The 26,307-nt window shown below is 38.5% G+C and overlaps 1 protein-coding gene across 1 annotated transcript; it reads right to left on the reverse strand.

The window, feature by feature from the left end:
• Positions 1-475: 475 nt before the first annotated feature.
• LOC143736816 (protein mono-ADP-ribosyltransferase PARP14-like) lies at positions 476-26,051 on the reverse strand. The gene is made up of 15 exons (XM_077227526.1): positions 25,793-26,051; positions 25,496-25,623; positions 21,472-22,965; positions 19,664-19,897; positions 19,310-19,531; positions 19,162-19,219; positions 18,839-18,985; positions 18,680-18,739; positions 18,164-18,340; positions 17,865-18,047; positions 5,222-5,637; positions 4,657-4,894; positions 4,388-4,524; positions 3,899-4,079; positions 476-2,060 (listed from the first exon to the last, which is right to left on the reverse strand). Exons 1-15 carry the CDS (start codon positions 25,968-25,970, stop codon positions 1,780-1,782), a joined length of 4,134 nt encoding a protein of 1,377 aa, XP_077083641.1. The 5' UTR covers positions 25,971-26,051; the 3' UTR covers positions 476-1,779.
• Positions 26,052-26,307: the final 256 nt, after the last annotated feature.

Below are 26,307 nucleotides of genomic sequence, written 5' to 3' on the forward strand. Positions count from 1 at the left end.
GCCCCGGCCACACTCCTGCAGAAACGGTTAGTAGCCTACAGTTTACTGCAGAACAACTCATTATGGGGGTGAAATAAACAGTAATGGAAATGTAGAAATTAAAATTGAAGCTCCTCCCGAAAATCCCCCAAAAAGCCTGTTGGTGCTTCAGTGACTACTTTGAGAAGCTCAATCACAGATGTCAATCATGACGTCACACTCCAGTTTTTATAGCATTAATTACTACCTAAGACCAAATTTATTTAATAAAATGAACACTTAAACTTACATCAGCATGATAAAAACTAAATGACAGAAAACAGGTAAAATGTTTTAAATAATGTTCAGTTTCTTGCACAAACTGATCGTTTCGCTTCATAAGACCTCAGTGTATCGTCAGGAGCCATGGGTATTAATTTAGTTTTGCCTATATGTTTTTGCCTCTTTAAGCGGCGGTAGTTATTTACTTGCTTTATGAATCAACAAGGACCACGGATTCAGCAAAACATCTTCTTTACTGATATATAAAAATCACCTACACATTGAATAGCCTGAGGATGAGTAAATTAAAGGGATAGTTCACCCAAAAATGAAAATCAACATGTATAGGTTGAATAAAGTAAGAATAGCTCTTTTAAGGTAACAGTGGCAGATTACCACTTTTAGTAGCTACAGCATATGGGAAGATTTTCTGTAAATTACTTATATTTTGGTTATTTTGTCACACAAACTATTGAATGACTTCGGAAGAGAAGGAATAAAGCATACAAGTCACATGAACACACTCTTATGGTGCTTGAGTAACAGACATATTCGAGAATTGTCATTTTGGCATTAACTACTTCCTTCAACAATCCTAACTCATGTTATTGTTCTTGATAAAGATCATTTTATTGTTCTTGTGCATTTAAGAATAAGTGACTCAACTTAAACCAAAGTTCTGTAAGGACAGGAAAGCAAAAAACAATCACAATCCAGTATGTAAATATCGCAACGACATCATCGCCATTGGATGGATTTAGAATTAGACATTTTGAAAGTGTATAAGTCAATAGGAGATTAGGCTTCCTCTATAAAATAGAGGCTGATCAGTCTGTTCTGCTGTTCAAAAAGCTAAATTAATGTCAGAAAATGAAAGAAAAACAGAAACTGAGTTAAATAATACAAGAAAACAACTTCTGTTACAATATAAACTGTTTTTCTTGGGTTCATCCATGTTGCTCTTAAGTATTGCAGCAACTTATCGTTGCGGTTAAATTAAGTGTTACATTTTAAATGAAAGTCCTACATTTCTTTTAAAACAACGTCAATTGGTTTCATCATGATAGTGAGCGCCTGAAGGAGATATGGGAACTGAGAAAGAAGAGTTGAAATTTGAACACTGCATATTTCAAACCCTTTTTTTTTGTATCAAAGAGTGATGAATAGATCGCCCTGAAGCTAAATATCACTTGTGTGGTCTGCTCTGCACAAGTATTTCTGAAGTATTTCATCTGAGTAAATGTTCCATAATAAGAAAATAAACAGCTTTGTCAATTAATATTGCACTTTGTCTGCTCTCATATCATTAAGTTGTGTAATTTGAATTAAATTGGTCACTAAAACTTTCATATACATGAGCATCACATAAAGCTCAAAGAGGTATCTATCTGCTATGTGATAACTAAATCTAACCTTTGAATAAAAGTCATTATATATAAACGTAAAAGCAACTACGTAAATAACAATGGTTTATAGATCATTTAGAGCTCATCCGGTTGACTTTACTGGGAACAAACCAAAGTTGGTTTTGGTTGAAGTTCATTTAAATGTGATGAGGTATTCTGGATAAGCCTGGCAGTCGTGAAAAACCACAAACATGGAGGGATTTTGGATCTTATCCACCACGCTGTCATAATTGTGGTCAGGTGCGAGGCGAATAGGGGGCGTCCTCATGCCCGGCTGACCCTGAGCGTAATGACCCGTAAGCACACGAGCCACAAACATGAGCTGAGTCCTGTCTGCTGCAGGAACAGCGTAGGTAGGATGGGCAGAATAGCTGGCGTTCACAGCAAAGTATGTCCCATTACCGTAGACGGTGGCTGAAAACAAATAAAAAGTCACCGGTGTGAGTTAATCGATTAGTCTTTAAAATGAACAACAAATGAGATCATCAGTGACTGATCAGTTGGATAGTCCATCAAATAAAATAATAATGGTAACATTCACCCAAAAATTATAATTCTGCCATGATTTGCTGTTCAGTGAACAACATCCTAAATTTGGGTTTGTTCCTCCCACAGTTATTGCATGACTATAAGTGATTCATATGGACCTTGGTACTTTTTGTCATTTTCGGACCCTTTACAGCCTTTTTCTCTATTTTGAAAAAGAACTGCAATTCTTAAAAAGCAATAACAGTTGGAGCCGATAGCTTTGTGGGCAAGTGCGCAAACATATAGTGTCGTTGCGCTTCAGGAGACCTGAGTTCGAGTCTTGGCTCGTGGACCTTTCCTGATCCCGTCTGCAGTCAGACGACCAACACAGTCAGTTACAGGTGATACACACTCCAATCCAGAAGGGTAATGCAACGCAGTTTGCTAACAACCACATCAGGAAAAGGAGCAGAAGAAGAGACGATAACCAACCCAAAACAAGAGTTCAGATGGCACACAAGAGCTTGCTAGTAGCCTTAAGCAGTGTTGGGAGAGTTCACTTTCTACATGAACTAGTTCAAAGTTCAGGTCACACATTTTAAAATGAACTAGTTCAGTTCATAGTTCATACTTCAAAATTTTGAACTAGTTCATAGTTCTTTTTTCCATATGTTACTGGGAGCTATTATTTTTCAAAATTATTGCCACAGCCCATATTGAACCACAGACAGCAATTATTTTATCGGCGGGCAAAGTTTGAACAGAAATGTACGATTTTTCCCATCCTCACCGACCTTGTCATAAAACTCGTTTAAATGATCATACGACGCCTCCTTGCTGCTTTTTGTTTTGATGACGCATGGTGCGACACTGGTGGCTGGTGTTGCCAGATTGGGTGTTTTTCCGCTACATTTTAAGGCCTGTTTACGGTGTGTATTAGCCGTGTTTTTCGGCTGGAAGGCTCTATAGACATTTGGCACCCTATTGAACGAAGTTAAACTGAGAGAGTTGCCGTTCACAGACACCAGAATGAACGAGTTCACAGTAACGTTCATCAGTCAGTAATACAGTACGTTCAGTTCACGTTCGCCCAAAATATGAACGAGTTCATGAACTATCGTTCAATGAATGCATTCAGGCACAACACTGGCCTTAAGGCTACGTTTTGATTAATTTATGTGACACGATCCACAAACTTCATGGAAAGGAAACCAGGATGGCAGAGAGCGGCATCCTGTTTGTTTCTTTATTTTAAAAAAGTTTTGTTTTATTGTGAGTGTACACAAATAGAAATAGAGCCTTTAGAATGATGTCTTAATCTTATCTGTATGACCATAAATGACGGTGTATTTTAAGTTGTTTCCGCTTTTATAATGAGACAAGTCATTTGGCATTGTGCCGATTTGTGACGTCAAGTCCCGTGATAAAATATGCGTGATGAATCCGTGTCCTGGAAATGGGAAGCCTAAGTGTCACTCGCTGTCTCTCCGTGACTTCTGTGTACCGTTACACTACTGATATATTCAAAAGTGGCGATATATAATCTCCATTTTTGGATGTTTATGTACAGGATGCAGTAAATATGACGTAAATAATACAGAGTGCCCTGTGTCAGTGCCGTCAAAATAAGAGTCCCACTAATGAGATTCATCGGCCAAACAGAACAACCTACATAATTAAAAGATGGCAAATATCAGCCTTTTCAACATCCGTCACAAACAAATAATAACAGAATTGGTGAACTATTTATTTAAATTAATTAACCTTTAAAAACAAACAATTACCATTTTGCCCAGCAAAATTGCGATTAAAGTTTGAATTCATGATGGACGAGCAGGACGCCTCTGATGTGCCGTGATAAAGCATCTTCTCTCCTGCTCCCACACTGGCACCGTTTCTGTTCTCCAGCTCTTTTTTACGTCCCTCATATAACCGCCGAAGATTCATGTTCTGGATGCGCTCGATCTATTGAAACACATTTGCACACAAATAACCATGATGGACTTCACATTCACATCTCTTGTTCTTCATAGAAGCAAATGGTGACTATAGGGTACTGCCATACAAAATCAAAACATGGTACATTATAGACAAACACTTTCAAAAGATTAAAAAATATAATAGACAATTTTTAGTCCAGTAATCTGGCGTTGCTCTAGACTTTTGAATGTTTAAATATGATTTAAGACATTATGTGGTTCTATAAAAGCTGTTTTATGTCGTTCAGGATTGTTTTTGTCATGTAAAGCACACTTTGGTGTTGAGTGTCAAACCTTGAGCACTGTTTTTGTGACGGTCTTCTTGAAGTCTGCCTTCACAGCCCGGTACTCCATAGATTTCTGATCTAAAGCAATCACCTTTAACAGGTCACTTTGATTCATGTTGTCCCAGTAGATGGGCAAAGAGAAATCTGAAATGCAAAATAGGGACAGTATTGATTCAGTTTGATTATTTTCAAGGATGTTTAGTTTTATACTATAGATGTCAATCAGTGGTTTTCAACTGGGGTCATATTTTCATATTTCATGAAAGTGTCTTTTACCTGGAAGGTTCTCCAGTCGTTTGAGATACGTCACCTGTCCTGAATCACATGCTGTGGCCTCCAACTTTCTCAAATCCACAGTCCATTTCACACCCTGTGCGTCCGTAATTCCATCATTCACATCTTCTGTCTCAAGCTTATAATTCATCTCTACGGGCACCTTCTGCCAAACGCCCCGTCGTCCCAGAATGCACCATGTGACCTGACTGAAGATGGATGCCTGGTCCTTCTCTCTTACCTGAGAGTTTGAGAGAAGAATTTGTTAGGCTTTGCACATTTATTCATGTATTTATTTACACATTTTTCATTGCTGTTTGTAAAGCCATGGTTTTAAGTTACACATTGTTGCAAAGCGTTTTTATTGCATTTATCATTTGTTCCCGTGGTTGATTAAAGGTTCATTATGTAACTTTTTTTGTTCAAATTTATATGCATATCATGCTCAGACGATTTGCTCAAAATGATATGTAAATTATATATGCACTATATTTAATTATATTGCATGCATTATATGCTCAGGTGATTGTCTATAATGCTAATTTCATTTTAATGTTGTCTTTCTCACCTGTCTTCGAAGTGCATCTTGTATCAGTTTGACCACCTCCTTCACACCATCCTTCAGCCCTTTCACTTCCCATCCTCCAGAGCTGCTCTGTTCCAGCTGCAGGTGCAGTGAATCGACTGTAGAGCGCAGCTGGTCCATCTCATCCTGAGTGAGATGTTCAATCTCCTCTCTGTGGAAAGAGTGTGTGGAGCACTGGTTCTCATAAGCCCGCTGAACTTCTCTGCAGGCATCAGACACATCTTTACCTGTGTGACCGATGACTAGAAAAGCTGCTGTGTTCTCTGTGACCGGCAAAGCTCTGACTAGAGAACTCAAGTCAAGAGATTGTTGTGAAGAAAATGATTGTGATCTGCGTGATATAGTTGATCCACTCCGCCCTCTGGAGGTTACATTTGTTGCTACAAGTGGTGCAGGAGCTGAAAAAGGTGAAAGTGCAATATTGTCAATAGAGTGATGCAGGAATGAGGCATTTTTGTAGGCCAAAACTAGGAAACGAGTTATCAATTTAGCACTTTCGCTTCCATCGTCCAGAAGTCAATGTTGTTTTTAATGGGTTTGTGGTGAAATGCCTGAAATAATGTCAAACTCAAGATATTTTCACGCTTTACTCAGTAATACTCAATAAAAAAAGATTTTAAAGAAAAGTAATCTGCTGACTATTTCATTTTTGTAACATCATTGTGTTTGTAATTGTGCTCTTGCAAACTATTCTACCTCAAACTTTCAGGGAATGTTTTTAAATAAAGACTGAAGAGTTGTCAGAAACTTAGTGATGGTCGTGTGATGGTGGTGTAGTGCGTTTATTGTCTAGCAATTGTATGTAGGCCTCAAAATCCATAAAAGTAGTGTTCATTTGTGAAGATTATCTTGATGAATGAAACATTTCATAAATGTTTGTTGGTCACAGAGCTCATTTTCTGAAATAATCCAAAAGCCAATGGGATTGACGAGGGAACCAGGGTGCAGCTAATGTCCGTGTTGTCTTACAAAAATACAGCATTAGTGTCTCACTGTAAAACACTGTAAAAGCATTACCAGAAACTAAAATATATTTATTTAAATGCATGACATGGATGATATAAAATAAAAACTGTTAATTGTCTCTGCATGGCACAGATTTATCCTCAGAGGTGGGCACAAATACATCAAAAACTATTTTGTTACAAAATACAAATACTGGCTCATGAAATGTAACAAAATAAAATACAAAATACTGATGTGAAAAATGTATTTAAATAAAATAAAAGTAATTAGTATTTTGAAAATACAAAAATACTCCCACAATAATCTTAAGTCTTTTTTTTTTATTACTGAAAGGTCAATAACACAAATAGTAGCAAAAACACAAATATGAGAAATGTGTAAATTCAAAATGGCGAAGTAGCAAAATAAAAAAGTATGGGCATTTCACTAAATCTCTACAGGGCCTGAAATAGCTCCATCTGACGTAAATGGCATGTATAGCTAAGTTCACATCAATCGTGTGGTAAGCTGCCCTTAATAGCAAAACATGTTTGATGTAGGCTACGTAGCCATATTATCACCGTTACTCTACTCGTGCCTTAAAGGACAAGTTTGGTATTTTACACTTAAAGCCCTGTTTTAAGATCGTTTCTGATGAAATAGAACGGTTAAGATTGAAATTTGGACAAATGCTGCTGTCCCGAGAATTTTCGGTTTCTGTGTTAGCACCTCCACAATGGTTTCATAGGGGCACTGATAGAATCATTTATAAAACGCATTAAACTTCAGTTTACAAAGACGTGAAACTCACCAAGTGGTCTGGCGTATTCACTGATATGCTCACACAAAAATCGCTGCAAAAGATGCTTTCCAACAGGTGTTTTACCATTCGTTGTAAAACTATGGACCTATTTTTCCAAACGCCTCACAACCGGACATTCTTCCGTTTAGAGCTTGAATAATAGACACTCCAGCCCAGTTGGTGGCGATAATGCACCTTTGCCAATGTTTGGATAGTGTAGCCTACAATACCGCGACTGGAAGACTACAGAAAGAATACAAACAACCCCATTTCCGTTTCCGTCAGCGGAGTAATACCGTACCTCACAGAACAAACAATACAAGTCAATGGAGTTGGACAAAAACTACGATAAAACCTGTTGGAAAGCATCTTTTGCAGCAATTTTGTGTAAAAATTACAGACTGAGAATTTTCATCACAAAATCAAAATTCCATTTGTGACGGTTCAATGAGTGTTTGTGCAGTGAGTGCTCGTGTGTTTTGTCCCTAAATTATAGGCTGATTGCTGGGGGGCGTGGCTTTACACCTGAACCAGATTATGGTGTTGGGGTCCTTCATTTCAGAGTCACACTCAGGACCTTCGGGTCCAAATGGGCCGGATGGGTGGGATTCATATTTATTAAAAGAAAATCATCATTTTTTTTACTTGTTTTTTATAATATTTGTTCTTTTCTTTTTTGGTGTTTTGAGATAATTTTATGATTTATAATTAATATTTATGCAATAAATATGAACCATTTTCCCCCAATTTCCCCCCCATTGAATATAATAGAAAATTATAAAAATAAAAAAAATATTTTTTTTAAAGCTGTATTTCATTTTAGAGTGAAGCCTAGACCTCATGAAAGCAATTTTTGAAATGAGATGGATGCCATCTGGTGGACAAACTGAGCATTTTAAAAATGCAAAACACATATGAAATCTGAATTTTTTAGTTTGTTCATGTATAAAAGTGTGTTTGTGTGTGTGTGTGTGTGTCTGTTTTGCACTCTTGATGTTTTATAGATTCACCCCTTCACTGTTGTGTGCTTTTTTTCTGGATCGTGGCTGATTTGTAGATTGTACGCACAAAAAAACTCGGTATTTTCACATTTTTGCCAATTTCCCATTCATTTCCTATGCCGGGTCCATTTGGACCCGAAGGTCCTGAGTGTGACACATTTTTTTACAACCCCTTTGATTATTCAATACCTGTCCCCAATTTTTTTGGGTGTTCATATACCAAGTACCAAAACACTCACCAAATTTCAGACCATTCCGATGAAGCTATGAAGCTATAAATATTTAAATGTTTCGGGTCCATTTTGGCCGAAGGACCCCAGAGGGTAAAAGACACTGGGTCAAACAGAGACGGGAGGTCGATGGCTCGCGGGTGTTGTTGCAGCTCTGGGAACTTCCAGAGAGCTCACAGGACATATGGGTCACGGGAGAGCACAGTCCAGAGCTGATGTGATGTACTTCCCCTGATGACGATCTTCTGATTTGGACTTTTTGATTATGTTTTGGTTATGTTTGGTTGAACTGACATCACTTGAGCTTGCCACGTACAAATACATGCTGACACACTAACTAACATTTATACTGATCCTTTGACACCACATATTAATTACTTTATGTAAATAAATCTTATGGTTTATGCAGCGATTGTGTGGCGTTTGCGATCTTTGTTGCGATCTTTGAGAAGAATCGTAACAAATGGGGGCTCGTCCAAAAGAGTAATTCGATAACAAATGAGAGTTCGTTCGATTAGATATTGTTTAGCTCATTTGGTTGATTAGGTGCTCGGTTGAATGATAATTTGGAAAAGTTAATCCTTGATTATTCGTCTTATTTTTTGAGATAGATGTAAATTTGTTTTGTGAGTTAAAGGTAGTCGTCATTTGAAGGTAAGTGCATTTTTATTGGGGTACAGATGAAACCTCATTCATTTTTCCCCTAGTAGGTATTAGCAATGCTTTGCGTTGATTTGTTATTTTGCCTTTTTTATTTTTGTGCAGGCTTTTGGGTGAAGCACACCGCCGTGGCTACGGGTTGGGCTGTACTGCTCAGTTCGGAACCATCGGTATCTGGTGTTTATTGTCGCTTTGCTCTTGAAAGCTGCATGAAGATTAGGCATAAATGCAGTTTAGTGGGTTGATAGGCAGGGTAGTAGGGGAGACGGTGAAAGAGTGTTGTATTTGTGCCTTACTGGAATTGTAGATGCACTTACTTTAAGTTGAGAGTGTAGGTTAAATCTACGAGTTTAAGAGTTAAAATGACATCCGTTGAAGAATTTGTTAAAGCTCCGACAGAGGACGTGTTAAATTCGTTCGTGAAGCAACAATTGTGGGAACTTGTAGAGCATTTTCAAATTGGTGATGTGGATAAAAAGATAAAGAAGAACGAACTTCGTTCTATTGTGAGAGATTGTTTAATCAAAAATAATCTTCTGATTATTCCCGCAAAGAAAAAACATGATATTGAAAAGAAAACTCCGTTAGATATATTTTCAGGGTTGTCTTTCGAACAGAAGAAAGAGATTTTGCAAATGCAACAGACTCACGATAGAGATTTGGCCCTGGAAACTAAACGGTATGAGTTCGAGATGGAAAGATTAAGAACAGATAATTTACTCAAACAACGAGAACTTGAATTGGCACAGAAGAAAATAGAGCTTGAACAATCAGAACGGGAGTTTGAGCTGCAGGCGAAACGTTTGCAATTAATAAAGGATGGTCTATTACCATCAGAGGGTGGTGAAAGGTTACATTTGTCTGGCAGTTTTGACTTTGCTGGTAATTTAAGACTGCTCCCTAAATTTAACGAACATGACCCTGATGTTTTTTTCTCTTTATTTGAGACTGTAGCGGAAGAAGGCAAATGGCCAAGTGCAGTCCGAGTTATTAGTGTGAATGCTTTCAAGCATTCACACTATTGAAATCCAAATCTTTATTATTATTATTCCGTATTCTTCCGTGGTCGCTTTCAACTCCTCTCTACTTTGTGCTACAAAAACCATTCAAGTATCAAAATGTTCAGCTTTTCAAGGACATGTGTGCTATTATTTTTCTTTTTTATAACTTTTATACTTTTTAAATTATTAATCTTTTTGTGCATTTTTTTTAACATGTAAGTCAATGGAGAATTCTTCAAATCCTGCTTTATGCTCCTTCTGCTTTCAAAGCCCACTACTTCTGCATACTTTCAGCTATTTTTGTCATTTCAACTTTAAAATGTTGAGAAATCTTTAAGCTATTAACGTTGTATTCAACTTTTTGAAATCTTTTATACTTTTTTCACAATCTCTACTTTAGTCTCATGAAGTTTTTCAAGCCGTTTCTCAGATTTTAATGGAAGCGGATGAGAGAGACTGTTCAGAGCTAGAGCACGTGATGTCATCTGCTAGAGTGAGCAAGCTTGAAAACTAATCGTAAAAAATAATTTTTAAATCGCTGGCCTGGCCACAATTTTAACTCTTCGGGCATGTAATTATACTTGAAACGTAGGTATTTTTGTTGTGCTTCCTCACGTGTGTTTAGTAAATCCCTCGGACTTACAGTTTTTCCTCTGTGTCCTTCCAAAGGACAAGAGTGACAGACAGTCCTCCATTGGCAGCAATTATAAATTCAGGTCAAACTTTGGTCCGTAATGCTCTGATCACTAGTTTTTCAACTTGCCAAAGTGGTCTCTTTTTTCAACTCTATCCACACATAAAATACATCACATCGTTCACAAAGGCCTTGTCTCGCTCACGGTCAGGTCATTTCGCCGATACAACCTATAGTTTTGTCTCTAGGGAGGTTTGTTCGAGGCCAAGTATCAGCGATTTTGCCCTCTGTCTAAATAGGAAAGCTGATTGCACAGGTGATGTTGATTAGCACAGATCAAAGGGAGACACACATAATTGGTCCTGTGTTCTGATTGGTGCACAGTCACTGAGCTCTTTTCTGAAGGAACTTTACAGGTTTTTGTTGCATTTATGCTTCTGCTTCTCCTGTTCTCCCTCCCTCTTTCTTTCTCTTTGTAACTAATCTATCTTTCTTTCTTTCTTTCTTTCTACCTAATCCTTATTTCTTTCTTTCTACCTAATCTTTCTTTCTTTCTAACTAATCCATCTTTCTTTCTTTCTAACTAATCCTTCTTTCTTTTTCTTTCTTTCTTTCTTTCTTTCTTTCTTTCTTTCTTTCTTTCTTTCTTTCTTTCTTTCTTTCTTTCTTTCTTTCTTTCTTTCTTTCTTTCTCTCTTTCTTTCTTTCTTTCTTTCTACCTAATCTTTCTTTCTTTCTTTCTTTCTTTCTTTCTTTCTTTCTTTCTTTCTTTCTTTCTTTCTTTCTTTCTTTCTACCTAATCTTTCTTTCTTTCTTTCTACCTAATCTCCTTCTTTCTAACTAATCCATCTTTCTTTCTTTCTAACTAATCCTTCTTTCTTTTTCTTTCTTTCTTTCTTTCTTTTTTTCTTTCTTTCTTTCTTTCTACCTAATCTTTCTTTCTTTGTAACTAATCCATCTTTCTTTCTTTCTAACTAATCCTTCTTTCTTTTTCTTTCTTTCTTTCTTTCTTTCTTTCTTTCTTTCTTTCTTTCTTTCTTTCTTTCTTTCTTTCTTTCTTTCTTTCTTTCTTTCTTTCTTTCTTTCTTTCTTTCTTTCTTTCTTTCTTTCTTTCTTTCTTTCTACCTAATCTTTCTTTCTTTCTTTCTACCTAATCTTTCTTTCTTTCTTTCTACCTAATCTTTCTTTCTTTGTAACTAATCCATCTTTCTTTCTTTCTAACTAATCCATCTTTCTTTCTTTCTAACTAATCCTTCTTTCTCTTTCTTTCTTTCTTTCTTTCTTTCTTTCTTTCTTTCTTTCTTTCTTTCTTTCTTTCTTTCTTTCTTTCTTTCTTTCTTTCTTTCTTTCTTTCTTTCTTTCTTTGCATTTCAGTTAAGCATTTTAAGCATTCACACGCATGTTCCGCAGGAAATGCTCTGTTTCTAGTTATGCTTCAAACTGTCATTACAGGCAAAGCACAGGAGGCATACGCAGCGCTGACGATGGAGGAAAGAAGTAACTATGATAAGGTAAAAGTGACTATTCTAAAAGCGTATGAGTTAGTTCCTGAGGCATACCGCCAGCGTTTTAGAAGTTGGAGAAAAGGTGAACGGCAAACACATTCTGAGGTGGTAAGAGAACTTGTTTCACATTTTGATCGTTGGTGCAGTGCTTCCGATGTTGATAATTTCGAGAAGTTGCGTAACTTGGTTATTTTAGAACAATTTAAGAACATTGTTCCTGACTATATTGCTACATATATAAACGAAAATAAGCCAAATGACGTGAGTGAAGCTGCAGTCTTGGCAGATGATTACATATTGACACATAAGAACGTGTACCAAGAGGGTCGACCAGGGCGTCAGTATGGTAACTTTAGTGAAAATAGAACGGCATCAAAGAGATTTGAACAATCTTATATTTCAAATTTTGAGAAGAGAATCGTGGGAGGAGTGACCGAGACTTGGTATGCAATTATTGTTTCAATGTTGGTCATTGGAAAAACAAGTGTCCTATTTTGGCCTCAAAGTTGAAATTTAGTCCAAAGAGTAAGACGAATGCAAATTTTAGTCCTGTATTGCTGACGGAGACTACAGGAATTAATGATTTTGCGAGTGGTGCTTCTATGGAAGTAGGGAACGCAGTGTCTGAGTCAAAGAGTGATGTTACAAAACAGTTTGCACCATTCATCACGGAGGGGTTTGTTTCTTTGATTAATTCAGATAAAAAAGTTCCAGTTAAGATTTTGAGAGATACCGGAGCTTCAGGATCCTTTGTTCTTGAATCGGTCCTGCCTTTTTCTGATGTATCTAGTGAAGGGAGGAACATTTTAATCAGGGGAATTGGATTACAGACTCTTTCTGTCCCTTTGCACAGAATGAACTTGACTTCAGAGTTGGTCGGTGGAGAAGTAACCTTGGGAGTCCGTCCATCCTTGCCAGTGGATGGTGTCATGGTAATATTGGGGAATAATTTAGCTGGAGATAGGGTATGGCGAAAGGTAATTCCACCACCTGTGGTAGTGCCCACTCCGTTGATGGAAAAGTCTGATGTGCTAAAGCAAGAATTCCCTGAGGTATTTGTAACGTGTGCATTAACTCGTTCGAGGAGTCGTGAGGCATCTTGTGAAGAGAAAGAATTGTTTAATTGTGTTGTGCCGGGTTTGTCTACTCTTTTTCCTATTACTCATAGGGAGCTGATGACTGCACAACAGAACAATCCTGGGTTACAACAACTGTTTGAGAATGTTATTCCATCGCAGGAGGTAAGAAGTGCTGCCAGTGGATATTTTATCCAAGATGAGCTACTCTTGAGGAAATTTATTCCCTGTGCGAAGGGTTTGATTGAGGAATCTGTAATTCAAGTAGTGGTGCCAAAGCAATTTCGAGAGGTGGTAATGCGAGTTTCACATGGTGAAGTTGCTGGTCATTTCGGAGTAAATAAAACGTACAACAGAGTTTTGAGACAGTTTTATTGGCCGGGTCTGAAAAAAGATATTTCGGCCTTTATTAAAACATGTCATACCTGTCAGTTAACAGGGAAACCGAATCAGTCTTTGAGACCGGTGCCTTTGTATCCTACTGTGGTCACAAGTAAACCCTTTGAGCACCTAATAATTGACTGCGTGGGTCCATTACCTAAATCTAAATCAGGTAATGTATATTTGCTGACTGTGATGTGCCAAACAACTCGATACCCGGCAGCGTATCCGATTAGAAGAATTACAACTAAAGCAGTTTTGAAAGCGTTAACACAATTCATCTCTATTTTTGGGATACCGAAGATTATTCAGAGCAATAAAGGGTCTAATTTTACTTCACGTATGTTTGCTGAGATTTTGAGAGTGATTAAGGTCAAGCACAATCAATCAAGCCCATATCACGCCCAAAGTCAAGGTGCGCTTGAACGGTTTCACCAAACATTGAAAGCGTTACTACTTGCTTACTGTGTGGAGTTGAATCGTGACTGGGAGGAGGGTTTACCCTGGTTATTACTTGCAGCTAGAGGGGTACAACAGGAGAGTTTGGGTTTTAGCCCGAATGATCTTTTATTTGGTCACAGTGTACGGGGTCCTCTTTCTGTTTGGAGGGAAGGATTGGTTGAAAAGGATCCTCCTCAGAATTTGTTGGAATATGTAGATGGTTTCCGTAGACGCTTATTTTTAGCTGGTATGAGTGCTCAGAAAAATCTTGTCGGAGCACAAGATAAGATGAAGAAACACTTTGACAAACATATCGAATGCCGTGTTTTTATGCCGGGTGATCAGGTGTTGGTTTTGTTACCTTCATCTGGATCTCCGTTTTGCGCACGATTTACTGGTCCGTATACTGTTCTTAAAAAAATGACTGACCAAAATTATCAAATTGCAACTCCAAATCGGCGTAAGGCTAAACAGTGTTTTCACGTAAATTTACTTAAGCCTTATCATTCTCGTAAATCTGACACTCAACTGGTTAAGCCAGCTGTTACTGTTGCTGCTGTCCCTTTGGATACTTCTCAACCTTCTTTTGTAGAGGGAGGGGAGGATGTGGTTGTACCTGGAGACTGTGTTTTGCTTCCAAGGTTAAAGAATTCAGAGACCCTTCAGAGTCTAGATGCATTGTTGGCACATTTGTAAGATGTGGCACATTTGGCAGAATTGATAGAGTTGTTGTTTGATTTTCCTAGTTTGTTTGCAGATGTGCCCACCCGTACGCATTTGATCCAGCATGATGTGGATGTGGGAGAGGCGAGACCTATCCGTCAGCGTTTTTATAGGGTTCCTATCAACAAGCGGAATGTGTTGGAGTCAGAGGTTCAGTATATGCTTGAGAATGAGATTGCTGTTCCTTCATGCTCCAGTTGGGCTTCACTATGCTTTTTGGTAAAAAAGCCAGATTCTACTTATAGATTTTGCACTGATTACCGCAAATTAAACGCTATTACTAAACCTGACGCTTTTCCACTTCCTTGAATGGAGGATTGTGTGGATCAGGTGGGGTCTGCGAAGTTCGTAAGCAAATTAGACCTTCTAAAGGGATATTGGCAGGTGCCTTTAACTCCCAGAGCTCAAGAGATAACTTCATTCATTACACCATCAGGGTTATATTCTTACTCTGTTATGAGTTTCGGTTTGAGAAATGCACCCGAAACCTTCCAGAGATTGATGAATAAAGTGGTATTCGGCCTGGAGGGTTGTGCGGTATATTTGGATGATGTTATTGTGTTCAGTGATACATGGGAACAACATTTGGTACATCTCCGTGCGCTTCTGCTGCGTTTAGCTGAGTCATGTCTGACAGTTAACTTGGCAAAATGCGAGTTTGCCAAGGGTACTGTCAGATATTTGGGAAAAGAAGTTGGACAGGGTGAGGTGCGGCCTGTTCAAGCTAAAGTGGCGGCTATTCAACAATTTCCTCCTCCATCCACAAAGAAGGAGTTAATGCGTTTTTTAGGGATGGTTGGGTATTACCGGGGTTTTTGCCAAAATTTTTCAACTGTTGTTTCTCCGTTAACTGATCTCCTTAAGGGTGCTGTCAATTTTGTTTGGAGTACAAATTGTCAGAAGGCGTTTGAACATGTTAAAATGTTATTAACTGTTGCTCCTGTTTTAGCTGCCCCTAGGCTGGATAAGCCATTTAAGATACAAGTAGATGCAAGCCATATTGGTGCTGGAGCCGTCCTATTACAGACTGGTGAGAGTGGACTTGACCATCCTGTAAGTTTTTTTTCTCGTAAGTTTGATACTTACCAAAGGAACTATTCTGTAATAGAGAAGGAAGCATTATCCTTAATTTGGGCTCTTCAGCATTTTGATGTGTACGTGGGGGGCGGATTACCTGTGGAGGTTTATTCTGATCATAACCCTTTAACGTTTTTACACTCTTTACAGTCTCCGAGTCAGCGGTTAATGCGCTGGATTCTCTTTTTGCAGCCTTACAGTTTAACTGTAAAACACATCAAGGGAACTGATAACGTAGTGGCAGATGCGTTATCTCGTGTTCCTGAGTAGATTGAATGGTGTAATGTAGGTGTTTTAACAGTTGTTACTATTTTTCTGTGCGCTCTGTTTGTTGCCTTAATATGCTTTCAGGATCCGGATTGCGGGAAATAAATTGAGTAATCTAGGAGATTAGAGGTGACTGTGGGAAAACACTGGTAACACGGGAATCGGACTTCATAAAGAATGTTTTGAAAGGAAAGTATGATTTGTTTATTTTATTTTTCAGATTTTTTTTTTTTTTGAGAAGTTCTGAGGATCCTCATAAGATATTGGATCTTTTAAAGGGGGGTGTGTGACGGTTCAATGAGTGTTTGTGCAGTGAGTGCTCCTGTGTTTTGTCCCTGAGTTATAGGCTGATTGCTGGGGGCGTGGCTTTACACCTGAACCAGATTATGGTGTTTTAAAAGACACTGGGTCAAACAGAGACGGGAGGTCGATGGCTCGCGGGTGTTGTTGCAGCTCTGGGAACTTCCAGAGAGCTCACAGGACATATGGGTCACGGGAGAGCACAGTCCAGAGCTGATGTGATGTACTTCCCCTGATGACGATCTTCTGATTTGGACTTTTTGATTATGTTTTGGTTATGTTTGGTTGAACTGACATCACTTGAGCTTGCCACGTACAAATACATGCTGACACACTAACTAACATTTATACTGATCCTTTGACACCACTTCACGAGTTCACACTTACATCAATTAAACAGAGTAAAGATTATGCGTATTTGGCGTGCTGTCCGGGGGGAGGGCTCCGAGCTCGGAATTTTGCCCGAACCCAGAGTACTCCCCCCGTTGTTGTAAGAGTATTAGGACTATAAGTGAGGAGATGGGGTGGTGGAGGGATGCTGTTAAACTGTCAATGAACGGAGGTAAGTTTGCTGTATATATACACAGCGCTTACCTCGTTGATTAAGCACCACTCGTGTCTAATTAGGTTTGATTATCTGAATGTGCTCCACGTGTGTTTAATTAGGTTTAATTATCTGAACGTGCTCCTCCCGAACTTTGTTAATAAAACATCATATGTTAATTACTTTATGTAAATAAATCTTATGGTTTATGCAGCGATTGTGTGGCGTTTGCGATCTTTGATGAGATCTTTGATTAGAATCGTAACACATTTTAATCATAATACATATGATTAATCATATTAATCATAATATGTGTGGGTTTGTTTTACACACGAGACTCTAACTGCCCTGACCGCGTATGCCTTTTCCATTGTAGAATCGCGCTGCGTGCGCAATTACTGAAAAACAATAGGATTGATGATTATTTTATACAAAATCAATACCAATATTTCTCATATGTAATACGTTTAAAAACGTGTAAAAACTGCAGATGGATGTTATATTGTGAACGCTTGCTTAGCATGGAGATTTCAGTGGAGTTACGACAGACGCGCTGTTTCATAATAGGTAGGGCCTATGATGTCCTTTTATGAATGACAAGTTAACACAGTGCATTGATCTCATAAGGCACATTATTTTCTCTATAATTCCGTTCAGTGTGCAATATGTGTGTGTGTGTAGACTATATTTTTCACAAAACATTTTACCTTAATGCCGTTTTTAAGAGTTCAAAACTCATTCAATTCTTGGATTGAGCCCGGTCTACAGGCTGTCACGTGATTTTCGTGCATCTAACCTGGACACTGCCATTGCCAACATCAGACCGAAAATATGGCAAAATCATTTACTATGGTGATTTTTCTTAAGTATTTAAGTATTTGAAATACTCTAAATACACTCCCTCAAAATATTTTTTTACAAACTACATTTTATTTTTTTCCACACCTGTAAAATACAAATTACAAAATACACTAAAGTAATGAAATACGTATTTAAAATACATGTAATTGAAATACTGCCCATGTCTGTTTATCCTCACCTGTCACCTGTGTATTACCACCAAAGATCTGCTGTGCCATCGCTTTAAACTCCAGGAAAACATTAATCTTCAGCAGAATGATCCGAATAGTTCTGAGATATTGAAGATTAGCTCCTTGAACACCATCCTTTACTCCCTCTAGAATAGACTTGGCCACCACTTTTGCATCCAAACCTCCTTGTCCTGCAAGTATTTTTTTCCAGTAAATAGAAAAAAAAAGACATCAACATACACCAAACTAACTTAAAAGACAAATGGTTTATTATTTTGCATTATAAGTAAAAAATGAAGCTACGGACCAGCACAGATAGCAGGAATGGCCACAGACTGGTAGCGGCCGTGTTCACATTGAACCACTATTTCTTTCGCCAAGGTCTTGATAACACTGGCGTCCCTCTCACCACAAACATGCATGATTGTCTTACATGGAAATCCTCCTGGCGGGGTCGTAAAGATCTGTCCACTTGTTACCTGAGCTGGAGAACATATAAAAGGGGTAGTGTTAGATGACATGTTGCATATCATTGCTGCCTTTCACATTTGCAGACACTTTTATCCAAAGATAAATCACATTTTGCACACAACACACAGATAAACACACACTGATCAGCCAAAACATGACAATTCACAGGTAGAGCGATTGTTTGATCGTCTCCTAACAAGGCCACATATTAAGGTCTGGGTAGATTAGATAGTAACCAAACAGTCAGTTCTCGTAATCAATGTGTTGAATGCAGGAGAAATAGGCAGGAATAAAGATCTGAGTAACTTTGACAAGGGATAATTTTATAAAAAATAATGGTTTATTTTCTTACCTCCTGTCAGTTGACCCTGGACATGAGGTCCTGCTTTGGTGAGGACGTCTTTACACACTCCTGTGACAGATTAGGACAAAAGAAAACACTCTTTTATGGTTGAAATTGTTTAATTTGATATCAAGAATGCTTTTGTTATTTAGAAATCTGCTCGAATACCACTTGTCTGGAAGTCCTTAAAGTCAGTGGTGTTTACAATGGCATCAGTAGTCTCATTGGTGATGTCACCAAACACTAGATGGAGTTCAATCCTATCTACTGGCATGATGATCTCATCAAGGTCAGATATCAGTGAGTGAAACAGAGCTGTGGTGACAGTGTAAAAAGATATGCAGATGAAGAAACCATTTAGACTTTTTGCAGATTTGTTGAGTGAACTTTTTTTGGCTTTATATTTTCTAATACATTATTCTCAATAAGTTGGGAGTGGGTCGAAATAGCATGGATCAATGAATGCAACACATAATTCTTGAATTTCTTGCCTTGTCCTGTGTTGTCCACCATTTTTGCACTCAGATCCACAGAGACTGTCTGGAACATCTGCAAAATATTTCCAAAATAGGGTTAGGAATAACCACCATTGCAATAAACTTCACTGCATAGAGGGCGTATAATATGTAGACTACTTACTTCCTCAGAATGAGTGTAATTAGGCATTATGGCGATACAAATGGATTGCAGGCAACGAGGGGATCGAGATAAAAATTCGCAGATCTCATGAGTAAGAATATTAACGGCATCTTTGACCGGTATTGACAGCACTATGCCAGGTCCTATTATTGGCAGTGCAACCGAACTCCAAGAATTCTGCTCACATAGTGCAAAAACTCGACCAAGTCCGCAGCGAAGTGCCTATAACAAAATATATAATATTGTTGGCAAAACTATGGAAAAACAAAGTTTTTTCTGTAAATCTCATCCATTTAATCATCCGTTCTGTCAAAACACATCTTAACCCTTTTTAAATGTCTTACTGCCTCTTACTTTTTCGCTGTTGTGGTTTTTTCCTTTGGGCTCACATTCTATGAAGAAAACCTTTGAGCATCCCAGCGCTGGTGTTGCATCCACCTCCATCACGTCTCCATGCGTAAGTGTACGCTTTCCCTTGGCATTGTTGAAGTTAGTCTGAAGCTGCTGTCCTGCTTTTTTCAACAAGGATGATCCAATCAAGGTTGAGGTCATGTTTGTTTTTATCATTGGAGCAACAAATACATCGGCCTGTATTAATGACACAAATCATCAAAAATTAGTAGTGCTGTTGAGAGGTATAGCAAATAAATACTGTTCTATTTTACATGTTAAAGGGATACTTTACTCAAAAATGAAAAATTAATTCACTTTAGTCTCATGCCATCCCATATAAGAGTATAACTGCGTTCACACCGGACGCGGATAGCGCGTCAAATTCGCGTCTACCGCGTGTAGTTTGACGCTTGACCACTTTGTGTTAATTCGCTGTCAAGAGTGAAACTGACGCGCGTAAAAACAAAAGTTTGAAGCGAAATTTTTGCGCGTCACGCGCGTCAGAGGCGAAAGTTTCAAAAGTTTCGAACCCCGTTGGCGGCCATCTTTTTACAATGGGCTCTTTTTTGATGGGTAATTTATCGAGAGAGTCACCGCTCTGTATTTGCTCTGGAGAGCAGAACAGCGGCGTAGGGATCATCATCATCGTTGAGTTTCACCATTTGCTCCAGGAGCTGCGCCTGGATGACGGTCGCTTTCAGCGGTACTTCCGCCTGTCCCGCGCCCAGTTCAATGACCTGCTGTCCCGCATCGGAGCGAGGTTCACCCTCGCCCCCACCCTGTAATTTGTACATCTGTAATTTATTTTTGTTTTGATGATAAATGGAGCCAGCCAAGGCTACTACAAAAGTGATTAAACTGTCCTTTGTTTTTTTTCCCTCACACAACACAGACACGAACTATGTTCTTGCACTAAAGTATGTTGGTTCTCTTTACATTAGAATAAGAATAATGTTTCATATAATCTAGATTAGATATGAAATATATAGCTCACAAAATTAATGTCTCATATATTAAAATCAAGTTTTTATTTGGTCAAATATTTACTTTACTTTACTTTACAGCAGCAAGCTGGCTCCTGATTGGTTAACGCGGCACGAATTTGACGCAGAAGTTCAGATTTTTCAACTCGGCGGCAGACGCGAATTCGCGTCAAACGCGTGAATGCACAAAAAGCACTAAATAAATCATTCGCGCGTAACACGCCAGATGCTCAATTTGCGCTATTCGCGCCATTCGCGTGAACTTGACGCGCGAATGAGGCGAATTCGCGTCTACCGCGCCGCGCTCTACGCCTCATTCGCGCCGCAGGAATTTTTTACGTGCATAACGCGTCTTTGCATTGACTTAACATTGAAATCACTCGCGCTAGACGCTCTATTCACGTTCGGTGTGAACGCACCATTAGAGTTTCTTTAGATGAGCACAAATTAATATTTTTAAAAAATAATCTGTGCGAGTCTTCATAATGCAAGTGTGCGGGATCTCCAAAGCTGATGCTTGAAGAACCAAACAAAAAGAAAATCATAGAAATTCATTTGACTCCTGTTGATGACTCAATGTCTTCTGAAGCAGAACAATATGTGTGTACTGGGCCTAGAATTAAAACTCGCCAAGTACCAAATGCAAGAAAACCACATTGGTGAGTACATTAAGTCATTACATTTGTGACGGCATGAGGGTGAGGAGATGATGGAAGAATTAAAAAAAATTGGGTGGAGTATCCCTTTAAAGCTAAGTATTTTGAAAAGAAAATGTGTTAGCCTTACCTGTTGTTGCTCAAGACTACCAATCACAACTTTAATGTGTATCTCATTGTCCAAGTCCAGAGAGTATTGGGCAGATGCAGTAGGTGGCAAGCTCTGAGAACTGTTTATGTTCATGTATATGGGTACGTTACCCCTTTTACGCCCATCATCAATGGGCAGTATGCAAACCATACAAGAATTTTTCACTAATTTCAAAGTCTCTGCACCATCACTTTGAAATAATTCTTGAACTCCAGGTCCTTTCACCTCAAATCGTTTGATGACAAGACTCAGAAGAAACGACTCAAGGATGTCCTTCAAACTCTCAACTTCGCAACGAGGTCCTGTGAGGTGGATGCATGGGGAAGGCAACCTCGTTGACTTTATTTCCACACTGCTCTTCTTTACACCCGCCATCGATAAGATCTCAGGGAAGTGGTCTGCCATTTCTGGCTTGGGAAGCGGCAGGGAGTCATGATGTTTCTGATGGTTTCTTTTGTATTCTAGCACAATGCTCTTCAGCCTACTAACTTCAGTAGTGTAGCCCACCAGTTGCACTTTGGGGTCAAAACTTGATTCATCCAGGTATTTGAGCTCCACTTTAACACTATAACGGTTGGCCTGCTTGACAGCTTCACTCAAATCCTCCTTCAGCGTATTAAACCCAGATGATTTCTGAGTGTTTTCCAGGCGCACAGTCTCTAAACACAGGTCTCTCTGCACGGCAACAGCCGCCTCCTGTAGCGCTCCGTCGGACAAACTCAACAAAAAGAGATCTGAACCTGAAGTCTTGAGCATAACCGGGCTGCAGAGTCTCTGCTGAAATCGGTTTTGGAAGTCCTGTATACCACCACTTGATTCCAAGAAGGTCACAAGAGGACGATGTGATGGGATACTCTTCTCTTTGATTTCTTTTGCTAGGTTTAAAAGCTCCTTTTTGCCTGCATGGACCTCTTTTTCAGGACCCTTCAAAAGGAGAATGCCCGTTTTTTCCTGAGCGATCTGAAGTGCAGGCAAATTAGACTTTATGAACGACTCAAACTGCTCTTTGATGAGGCTGAATTGCTTCTCAGACACATGACACTCTTCCTGAATCTGCTGTTGATCATGCAAGCCACTTACAAATTTTAAAATCCTCTCCACTTGTTCCTGCTCTCCAACCACGACGGCTAAACACGCCTCTTTTTCACAATAGATTTTTAAGTTCTCACCAGAGAGGTAAAGGTGTTGTTCCAATATTTCTGATTTTCCCCTATCAACCTCAAAGTAGATATTATAGCGTGACTTTAGAGTGTCGAACACTTGGTTGACCTGAAGTTCCCATATCTTCTGAGACATGTCCTCAGCTGCCTTACTCACCACCACCTCTTCAGAGTCAATGTGGATCTCAAAGGTGCTGGACGGACAGAGAAGTTTCTCCAAGGCTGAATTCTCCTTTTTACATTCGCTGAGGTAGCGTAATAGATAATAGTCCAGTTTAAAAACCTTCTCCATACTTTTTGCACTTGCACATTTCTAAAAAAAGAACAAATGATAAAGACATGCATTTGATTGTACAAAATGCTTCATAATGAAGATTCAAGACAAGTGAAATTAATTCATCAGGGTTTAACAATTAGTGATTGGAAGTCTGATTTATTTCTGCAAACTGGTTCTTTCGAACAGTTTCAATGAACCGCTTAAAAAATGGTTTATGTACGCAATCACTAGTTAACTAGTCTTAATCAATTCACCTTTTTACATATACCACGAGAAAGCATAAAAAAACTTTTATTTTGCTGCCCTAATTCAAGTCAACTGCTTGATTCATGCATGTTTGTATCAGTAGATCATCAGTTCTCCACAGACATGTGTGTGTCCGAACCGTTCCCTACTGCCATCGGATCACTGTTATAATTCCAATACATTATATTTGTTATACTTTATGCTTTTCAGCAAAAGACATCCCCCACCCCCTTTAGATAAGTTCTCAGCGTGTTGGATATGTCTGTTCTGTTTTCAGTTGTACTGTTGGACTAACTGGAGTGCTGAAATGGCATCATAAGAATTATATATTCCTTTATAATGACTCATTTTGAGTCGGAGTGACTCTCAGGCTGACCGGAAATGTGTTTTTATTGAGTAACTTGTAGATCTGTGCTGACTCGAGCTGTAAACTAATATGGTTCAATCTGATTTGCTGAACCAGTTCCAAAGACTGAGTTGTTCATTAATTAAACATCCCCATTTAAAATAAGGATTTTTAGGGGCCAAGCACAGAAGCTGTGTAGACACCTATTGCATCTGTTGGATTTATTCTTCTTCTTACGTTTCTTCTAAAACATAATTCTTTTGTATCCTCTGATTTTTTTCTGCCATTTAGAATTTTGCGAAAACCCTACTTTTTAAAATTCCTTCTGCTGTAGGTTGTTATTCCAGTTTTCACGAAAATTTAACCAGTTCATCTTTAGACCATGCTGACAGAAAGCTATGGAATTCAAGTCGATTTGTCAAACTGTTCTCGAATAACACGCAAACGAATTCGACGAAGAGCACGCCAAAATGAAAGGGAGGTTATATCTCCACAATGCTTTAGAGTATTCTGACCAAACTTGGTGTGTGTTATGACAAACATGACCTGAAGCTACTTGCACAGTTTTGGCGCTGTGCCCACCTTGTTGTCAGGAGACATGGAAAATGGACATTTTCACAAATTCACAAAACTGGTCTCTCTAAAGTCTCTTTAGCATATGCTGAGGCATTCATCACTATGGCCTGAAGGTACTCAAAATGTTTTGGGGCAGCGCCACTTTGTGGTCAAAAGTTATAATGAAATTTCCAAAAACGCTAATAATTTTTTTATTATATTAACTTATTGTAATGAAACTGGTCTTAATAGATTCCTTGGGTCATGCCGAGAACTTCCTGTCCGCCATTTTTATTTTCTTTAAAAATCTACTTTTTCAAACTCCTCCTAGACCATTTGTCCGATTTTCATCAAAATTGTATCATCTTCAGGCCATACTGACAAAAAGTTATGGATTTTGGGTCGATAGACAAAACCGTTTTCGTATACCGCATCAACAATTTTGGTGGCATGATGCCAAAAAGACTCTGAGGCTATATCTCTGCAATGCTTTTGAATATCGACACCAAATTTTGACTGTACTAGTAATTTTTTGGCCATTTTGCCTAAAATTATCTTAATATCTCTTTAATTGCTCATTGTTGCTGTTGATCTGATGCTCCCAACCATGGTGGCATGACTTATCGTGCTCTTTGTGCTTGGCCCTATCATTGATGCTTGCAGCTATATTTCTAATTGAATTTATTGTATGATTTTGCCATAATATTATGCATACATGATAAGGTAAGATAAAACCTTATTACACCACCTTATGGTGGTGATTGCGCAGTGGATAAGACACATGCCTTTGGTGTGAGATACCGGTGTATCTCACACCGGTTCGAATCCACTGTGAGACACCAATGTGTCCCTGAGCAAGACACTTAACCCCTAGTTGCTCCAGAGGCGTGCGACCTCTGACATATATAGCAATTGTAAGTCGCTTTGGATAAAAGCGTCAGCTAAATGAATAAATGTAAATGTAAAATGTAAATGTAAATAAAATCCCATATAAAGGTTAAAATGTCTGCAAATCAATTTAAAAAGGCAACTATGGGCCTTTAATTTGACACTTTTATGAACTGGTGACGGCACAGAATATTAAGAATATGAAAATCTTCGGGAGATAGCTGTCCACAACAGGCCTAAACCAGCCAAGGTACCATCACAATAACACACTCAGCTAAATTATTGTTTTGGCAAAATAACAGAAAATATCAAGATGTAATTTTTTTTGTCAATATTACACACTACTAGTCCCAGGCCGACCTTATTGTCAAGCTTCAAATAGCAGGTGATTTCTTTGAATTACTCAATGTATTTATGTAAACTACTGTATACAGAAGTTGATCTCTCTGGGCAAACTGGTTTGAAAACAATGTAAAGCGAGCATATAAATCTAAGCTTAATATTTGTTTGTTTTATGACTGTTACACTTACCTGATCAGCAGATGCTTTGGGCTGTTTGCTGCTTTCAGCAACATTGTCACAGCTTAATGAAACACGGAGCTCCTCTCGTCCAAGTATTTTGATGACATGATCCTCTCGGCCTAGCACTCTTTCCTGGGCTTTGAATACATATGCATGTTGATGAGTATAAAGAACTAAAGAACTGTCATAATTATAAATAGAATATTATTATTACATTTGTTTTGACAAGATTAAGTGAGATAAAAGTACAGCACTGATTGTAACAATGTGCAAAAATGATCCCCTGCAATAATAAAACACGCTTACCTTCTTTGTTCATAAAACTTATCATGTAGGTGTTTTCACCCACTTTGCTGATCTCACACTGTCCTCCTCCTGATCTTCTCCTGATGCTAAAGTATTTGTGTATTTGTTTAATTTCCACATTCGAGAGATTATTTGCCTCAAAAAACACAGAGTACAGAGTACCCAGGTAGTTTTCCATTTTTGATCTGTTGTTGTGTTGGGCATTGACATGAATATAAGTGCTCTGACATGCTTTCACTTTTGCTTCGGCTCATATTACAGACTGTGGTTTCCCTTGCCACTCCTCCAGCTTCCTCTTGATGCGGGTATGTGGCACACAAGCATATATCTCTACCATAACTATGATTTACATTTTGATTTTATTTTTCCTTAATAATCCAATTACTGTAAATATATTTATAAAAAATGGCTTTACTTGCGTTACATATAGGATTTCAGTTACCCACAACAGACGGGGCCATCTGACCAATCAGAGCAGAGTAGACCAATCATAACAGACTGGGCCAATCAGAACA

This window comes from Siphateles boraxobius, unplaced genomic scaffold, assembly GCF_051911475.1.
Source record: "Siphateles boraxobius isolate OS27281-9 unplaced genomic scaffold, OSU_SipBor_1 130, whole genome shotgun sequence".
NCBI lineage: Eukaryota > Metazoa > Chordata > Actinopteri > Cypriniformes > Leuciscidae > Siphateles > Siphateles boraxobius.